At 42.4% G+C, this 8,295-nt stretch overlaps 1 protein-coding gene across 1 annotated transcript in view; it reads right to left on the reverse strand.

Annotated features, from left to right (window-relative positions):
* CACHD1 (cache domain containing 1) overlaps positions 1-8,295 on the reverse strand; it is a gene marked incomplete at its 3' end in the record, with an annotated part of 93,064 nt that overhangs the window by 36,169 nt on the left and 48,600 nt on the right. The window contains exon 4 of the mRNA XM_010023414.1: positions 5,993-6,099. Coding sequence (XP_010021716.1) covers positions 5,993-6,099 — 107 coding nt within the window. The remainder of the gene's footprint in view (positions 1-5,992; positions 6,100-8,295) is intronic.

Raw genomic sequence — 8,295 nt, forward strand, 5'->3', positions numbered from 1 at the left:
CAAGAGCTCACCGCAGTCTCCTCCCTGGCAGTTTCCAGCCATTCCCCTTGGCCTGTCCCTACATCCCTTGTCCAAAGCCCCTCTCCAGGTTTCTTGTAGGCCCCATATACTTGACCTGTGATTCACATTTTAACCCCCAAAGTAACGATCAGGTTCAGTGATTTTGCCATTACAGGGTGGTCCCCATCTCCCTGTTCTACTACAAATGACAAAGTATTTTGTATTACTCAATATGTGCAATGGTTTTGCATTTCTAAGTGAGCATTACCACTAAATAAAAACCCAGCCTTGATATCACACTACTTGGAGGAAGCCAAGAGGCCAAGTCTTATAAACTCCAAAATCTTAGTGGAATCCCTTAATTCCAGACACACACTGGGGATATAAATGGCCAACTGGGAGCTGCCCATGAACTGTTGCCAAATCACTGTGAAACCTCCATCCGCTCTTTCAATGCAGCACCATCTGACCCCAAATTCTGCTGCAGACGGAAGAAGTTGGAAAGTATTAACATAAGAGCATTTGAAATGATCATTCTCTCTAATTATAAATACCTCACAAGGCAAAAAGGACTTTTAGAAAGAAAGCCCTATGTGATAGAGTTTATAAACTTCAAAGGGAATGCGATATGATAACACTTAGCACTTCTAGATACCACTTTACATCTTCAAAGCATATTCAAATCATTAACTAATTGATCTTCAAAGAACAGCACAGTCAGTGGGAATAAAAAAGGGAACTACTGAACATAATTGCTCATTATAAAAGTGGTTCTTACAGTTCTCTCCTTTAGCATTACATTGATTGAGCTGCAGACCCCATGTCTTAGCCTGCGAAAAGAGAAGTGTAATTTTCTGTGCAATGCACATACTGCACTTCTTCTCTGAAAAGTATCTCCATTAGAAATGACCATCATGGAGATACTTTAATGCTGCCCATTAACAACAGCAGAAAACGAATGCGTTCATTCTACAAGTAAAGACATTCTCTAACTCTCCAGACCTCCAAATCTGGTCCAGGATTTTCAGTCAAACTGGCTCGTGTATTTTCACCAGGAATAAAAGGCTTGTAGCTCAAACCCAATTAAAATTCTGCTGATGGCACGAGCCAGGATGGAGCCCAGTTCCCTCCTTGGGAGTTCTTTTGACTCCGAAGGGGAAAGAAGTAAAACACCCTTTCATTTTAAGGAATGAGCCCAGCTTTCTTGATTGAAAAGATTTGTAATGGGGGAATTAACTCTTCTGCTCAATACCTCCCAACTATTATAACACACTCAAACTAGCAGTATAAAATATAGCACTATAAGGAACATGACCAAAGCACTCCACATTTTAAGTGATCAACACCTCAAATAAGGCACAGAGAAAATTTATTGAGCAACTTGGTAGAATCTCTGCGTATCGGCTGGGGAAGGGCATCTGCTAAAGCTGCCTGGCTTGAAACAGGCATTTCGGCGCTTTGAAGGATGAGAAGGAGAAAGATTTAGTGGTTCCTTATTTATTTAAAAAGAAAAAACCTGAAGGAATCTGATAACATAATGCACTGGCTCTAGGAAAGATTTTGTCATCTAATAAATAAAGGACTATTCATCCCAGTGAGGACAAATCTCTTAATCTAACTAACCAAAGCCTGTGATTCCATCTGAACAATAAAGACTCTCCTTATCTAGCTTGTAGTAATGGCTAAAAGGAATCCAAATGCAAAACTCGAGCCAAGATGAAACAAAACCTTTCTAAGACATTAAAAAAGTCACCTAATATCAAGAAAAGAAAGTGGCAAAGCTTTAACTTTTAAGGGTTGAGAGAAGAGACATGTGCATCTATTTCTTCTTCCTCCCTTCTCCAGGATTAATGTTTATTTTGGTTTTGTATTATTAAAAATCCAATAGAAAACTGCAAAAACAAACCCCTCAAATTCTTTATTACTGAAAGTTTTATGAGCTACACTTACCCTTCCTAACACATTGTTCAGCCTAGAAGTTGAGGTTGACATCTGCACTGAGGGTTCTCCCCAGCACTGCTCCTGTGGCTTGCCTGGAGTCTGCGGTGCAAATTCCATTCCCTTCCAACACCTCCAAGCTCCCCACTCTGATCCCACTTTCTTACACTGGGCCAAGGCTAACACTGAAAGAATTGAGATCGAGGGCAAACAGAGCAGAGTTTAAATTTATGTTTTGCTGAGACCTTTTTATAGGCTGGATTATGTAAACTGCAAAACTGATGTGGGAAAAGAGATACTCATGGGAATAAGGGGGTTCTTTACTACACTAAGAATGAAATGATCAGCCCATTTGGGAAGATAATCTGGTTGCCCAGAGAAGCTGTGGCTGCCCCATCCCTGGCAGTGTTCAAGGCCAGGTTGGACACAGGGGCTTGGAGCAACCTGCTCTAGTGGAAAGTGTCCCTGCCCGTGGCAGGGGTTGGAGCTGGAGGAGCTTTAAGGTTCCTCTCAACCCAAACTAGTCTGGGATTCTATAGACAGGCAAGGCTGGCAAATTAGAGAAGAGCACAGGAGCTACTGCTTCTGGGCTGGAGGAGCAGAGGCCTTTCAAAACCCTTTCTCTGTTGGGTCCTCCCCAACACTCCGCATCAAATGGGAAAGACAGTATAAGAGGATTTTTGGGAAGCTGTGGCTTCCTATCTTGCCTCTAAGTCTAAACAAGGAAAGCAAGTCAGGAGAAAAAAAACACCATCAAAATATCCAGATCTACCAACAACTCGCAGGCTTTTTAGAGCAGGAAAACAACTCAGGCTGAGGTAGAGTCTGAATCCAAAGTGCAACAGGTATTTCTCACTAGCTCTAAGTGAGGGCACTTGTAAGAGAAGTAAGAAATATACGAGATTAGAGGTAATTTTTTCTTGTTTGATCTTAATCCTCTTTCAAAGAAGGTTTAGTTAACATCAATGAATACACACATGTGAATCCATTGAGAATCAGGTTCTGTGCAGAGACAGTGATCTGTCCTAAGGGTATCCTCGTAGGAAAGTGATTCGCAGAACTAGGACACTGCAGAAGTAAGAAAACATTAAGAGTTTAGAAACAGATGCCATTAAGTGCTCTTTAAAACCATTTCCACCCTGACAGACATCTTCACAGCTCTAAGGATGCTGCTTGCACTGACAGCACTGTCCTAATCAAAACTGCTTCCTGGTCTGTTTCCATCCTCAGTGTGTGTCAAGCCAACTATTGTCTCAGCCCATGAATTCCTTCGGGCACAGACTGCTTTTCTGGCACAACAGGTCATGGCCCATGACTACATAAGTGAACGTTACAGATACCACCAACACAATACCCTCCACCCACAAAACAAACACCCGGCCTCCTGCCCCTAAACCTTCCCACATCCAGTTTATTCCAAAACCTAAATACTTCTGCAGTGATACATGGACATTGCTTTGGACATGGCCAACGTCCAGCTCCACACCAGCATTATTCTGCTTGACCCTCCCCGCAGCGAACCTCCCCCGAAGCCACACCAGTCTCCTGTTTCTGTGGCTGGAGTGGTGCAACTCCCATAGTTTAGATGTTCTCAGCTGAGGACCACAGACCTGTCATCCTGCAGACTTTCAAGCACCTTCACACAAGGAATCATAGAACGGTCTCACCACCCTCACAGGGAAAAGCTTCTGCCTCAGAGCTCATCCCAGTCTCCCCTCTGGCAGGTTCAAGCCATTCCCCTTGGCCTGTCCCTCCATCCCTTGTCCAAAGCCCCTCTCCAGGTCTCCTGGAGCCCCTTTAGGCCCTGGAGCTGCTCTAAGGTGTCCCCTTCAGGAGCCTTCTCTTCTCCAGCTGCCCCTGCCCAGCTCTCTCAGCCTGGCTCCAGAGCAGAGCTGCTCCAGCCCTCGCAGCAGCTCCGGGGCCTCCTCTGGCCTCGCTCCAGCAGCTCCACGTCCCTCTTGTGCTGTTCCCCAGAGCTGGATCAGGGCTGCAGGGGGGGTCTCCCCAGAGCACAGCAGAGGGGCAGGATCCCCTCCCTGAGCTGCTGCTCACGCTCTGGGGGTGCACCCAGCACACGGGGTGGGTCTGGGCTCAAGCACACACTGAAGCCGGGTCATGGGGAGCTTCTCATCACCCAACACCCCCAGAACTAAGGTTATCCCTTGTAGAAAACTTAACTTATTTCACTAGATGAGTACCAAGTATCAAGTTTTGTTTCTCAAATAAACCTCTTTCCATCTCATTTTTCTGCACCATTCCACTCCTCCTATTCCGTTTCTCTCTTACAGGCATTTCCTCACTAATAAAAAACCTCCCCCAAAGGCTGTGTTTCTGAGAGCTGCTAACAGGAAAGCTGGAGGAGACTCTGCTGTCAATATATCCTGAAGCACTTCCCTACTCCTACTATCAGCCCAATTCCCTGTTCTCCTCTGCTGCTCTTTTCTGCCAATGCCATTTTCTGAAGGCACTCCTTTCATCAGGAAGCTTTCAAGCCGGAGGCAAGGGAAGACGAGGCGACTCAAGTCTCATTGTGGAGCTGGGACAGCAAGAAGCTTGAACATGTTTCTGTGAGAATCCAAACCAGGAATCTGGGAAATGTTTAAGGGAAACTACAATTTATTTGTTTTCCACCACTCAAGAAGGATTATTTTTTTAATCCTTTTTTTACATCCATCTTCTGCAGTAGAAAAATAATGGGTTTTAATGAAATAAAAAACATTGATTCATTCAATGCTTTGCTTTTGTTAGTCTGAAGACTTGCTCTCAAAAATTATTCTGATTGAGCAACAGCTGCATGTGATTTTAAACATTATTTTAATAAAAATAAGTTGTTTTCTTGGGTTTTTCTAATAGAAATATATCTTATGAGTAAAACAAAGCCCAGCAAACCCTAGGAAGTGAACAAAGACTGCCTAGCTTTAGGATGGAAAAGCTTCACAAATTACAGTGATGAGATGTATGTCAGGAAATCAGCTTGTCTGGCCAGCACCTGCATTCAAGATGTGCCATACAGTGGATGGGATGGAAAGGAACCTAAAGGGACTGTCAAGTTTTGCTTTTTGTTTGTACTTTTTAGACTTCATTAGAAATCCAGAAAGCAAAGCTGCAAGAAGGGACACAGTAAGGGAGGCTAGAGAGGAATTTGGGGTTCTTTCATTCCATTTGTTGCGAGATACTCAAGTTCTCTGTGCATGGTGGGGGTGGAATGGCAGGTCTGCCACTGTATCAGGCAGGTTAGAAATAATAAATCAGGATTTTATTCCAAAAGACACATGAAAATTAAAACAATAATGAAAAATATTGAGCAACCTGCTCTAGAGGAAGGTGTCCCTGCCCATGGCAGGGGATTGGAACTGGATGAGCTCTAAGGTCTCTTCCAATCCAAACCATTCTATGAATCTAAATTCTCTCCAGACTGAAATCCATGTATTAATTCAAAAAAAAGAAAACCTTGCTGCACTGGAGGACCAAAGGCTGAATTTCTCAAGGATAAGTCATGTATTTTGGTTCATATTTCTAGCTCTTTAAGTGTGCCGTGCAAATGCATTGAGTGTCGAGATGGAAATGACCTGACAAGACAAAGAAAGGAAATATTTCGGGATGTCCTTATATTTTGTAGCTTTTGCATATCGCTGCAAACACAGCCTCACATTAGCTGAACGGAGCTAAGAAGATCAGAGAAACTTCTCTGCACAGCCCCTTCAGCAGCTGACACTATGGATGCCAAAGCAGACAGGCCTAGGAAAGAAAGTGCCTTGGAATAAAAGAAAGAAGAAGAAATAAAAAGTGCATAAACCACAACAAAATTATCCATGGTAGGATGGAATAAAATCTTCATGACATTTTCATAAAGTACTTAGACTAAGGGCATTACTTTAGGTATCATCTTTCCATCATGAAATCTCAAATTAAGAGCAGTGTGACAGTTCGAAGGAGAACGAAAAGCTTGTTGCTATGGCAATCAATGCTAATTCCCTGTGCCAAGGAAATGTTAAAGTATGCTGGAAAAAACGACCCCCAGACCAGAGGAAAAAAGCAGAACTACTCAACTTACCAGAATTTAAGTCACGTCCAGGATTGAAGGCTCTGCTGTTGACAGTGGTAGACAGTCTATCACAGCTGATAGTTCGAGAAACGTTGGTGTTAAAATTCCCATCAAACCTGAAATGACAACACCAGGATTAACAATCCAACATTATCTATTCAACCTACAGAGCACTTACAATGGAAATGCATCATTTGGAATTTCAGTGACAAATAATTACTTTGGAAACTCCAAAATTAGACATATTTAAAGGGCCCAGGAAAAACTACGAAAACCAAAACTAGGGGGGATAAGCTCATCATGGCTGTATCTGCTCTATACAATGGTATGTTGCATTTTCCTCCACAATATTCCTTGAAAGATCATGAGGGAGTGGTTCTCTTTCATCTGGATGTAGGTTTCAGCTTGGGAAATGTGCACAGCATCCAGGCCTGCCATCAGGGAGTGTTTCCTCCTGCTGTTGAACCAAACTGTTCCTTGCTAGAGACTCTCTCACCAGCACCATTATTTCATCTTCCACTTTTAAAAGCTTTATTCCCAGTGTCTTGCATGAGGAGGATTTCCTCTTTGTGTCTTTACAACAAAGATCTAACAGAACAATTGTAAACCCATTTTCTGGCCCAAAACTTGAGGATTTACATTCCAAACAGCAGAAGGAACTTGACAGTCTGAAGTTTTGTTACATTTTGGTTTGGTTAAATAATTCAAATATATTCATAACTCTAATGAAAAAATGATCCTAGTGCAATAGTTCTAATGAACAATAAAATATAATTAAACCAATGCCTTAACAAAACAGAAATTAAAAAGGGTTTAAAGGGTTATAAATAACTTGAAATCCTTCTGAAGCTTTCAAGGACTCAAATGCAGTTTTATATCATTTAGGCCAATTTTATTTGCTAACATTTTTGTGACCTTGAACATTTTGATATTTGAATTCTGGCACGAGTATTCTAGTACTTCAAAAAACTACTTACTTTCTATCAAAGAAATTTTCTACTATCAACCAATTCCACAGAAATGACAACAAACCACAAGCGAGGTCTGCGTAACATCCCATTCTGGATGAGGAGCCTTTCTGGCATGAAAGCTGATAGGAAACAAGTCTTGGAAAGAAACTGAGCAGAGTAGGAGTTTGTTTGATACTGTCAACAGTAGAACAGCAAATTACACACAAAAAATAATCCTGCTGCATCAAAAGATATCGACCAAATTACTTCAAACTGAGAGCACATCCATCACAACCTTACATATACCACTCACCCAGTGCCATTCTAATGCTATCTCGCTCAAAGTACGTTATATTTGTGCTTAAGGTTCTTTTTTTCATAGAATCACAGAATCATGGAATGGTTTGTGTTGGAAGGGAGCTTAAAGCTCCTCCAGCTCCAACCCCTGCTATGCGCAGTGACACCTTCCACTAGAGCAGGTTGCTCCAAGCCCCTGTGTCCAACCTGGCCTTGAACACTGCCAGGGATGGGGCAGCCACAGCTTCTCTGGGCACCCTGTGCCAGCACCTCAGCACCCTCACAGGGAAGAGCTTCTGCCTCAGATCTCATCTCAATCTCCTCTCACCCACATACATATGCTATCACACAGTGGAGCCCCAAAATATTGCAAGCAAAAACAATATGAAAAACAAGAACCATTCTTCTTGATGAAGATTTTGATTAAGAAATTGAAATCCAGTAAGTTGCAATTACTTCAACAAATATGGTGCCCAGCAAGGATGGAAAAACACTGAGGTTTTTTGTTCTTTCCTTACAGAGTGCTTGCTGTAAAGGCTGGGTTTCGTAGACATGAACAGACAATAAAACAAAGCATTTCTAAACCATCCCCTTATAACAACAATTAGCAGAAACAAAAACCACAGACAGATGGAACTGGTTACACAAGGAAATTTCAAGTTATGACCACAGGAAGCAAGCCTTTTTAAGCAAACTGAAGTGCTCCTAATCCAATATATTTTCCTAAGCCAAACACAAAATAATTTCATTCTACAGGGACATAGCTGCAGCAGCCCCAGCCCAGATGCAGGATTTGCTGAGAGCCTCCACCTCTCGGTTTATGGGAACCTTTCACACGGGATGTAGGAAAACCTTTTATGGCTTAGAAGTGAAAACTGACTAAGAATAAGAAAAACATTTGTTAAGTAGGCTAAAGATCACCACCTCTGTAGGTGACTGGATCCACTTGCAGAACTATTAGCATTCTGATACCACACATGCTCCCGAGAGGAATGCTGGAGTCACTGTGAGCAGCACTGCTGTTACATACACAGGCCACAAGTTCGCCTTTTCTGCATGATTCCT

The sequence above is a fragment of the Nestor notabilis genome, unplaced genomic scaffold, assembly GCF_000696875.1.
Source record: "Nestor notabilis isolate BGI_N333 unplaced genomic scaffold, ASM69687v1 scaffold3790, whole genome shotgun sequence".
In the NCBI taxonomy this organism is placed as follows: Eukaryota; Metazoa; Chordata; class Aves; order Psittaciformes; family Psittacidae; genus Nestor; species Nestor notabilis.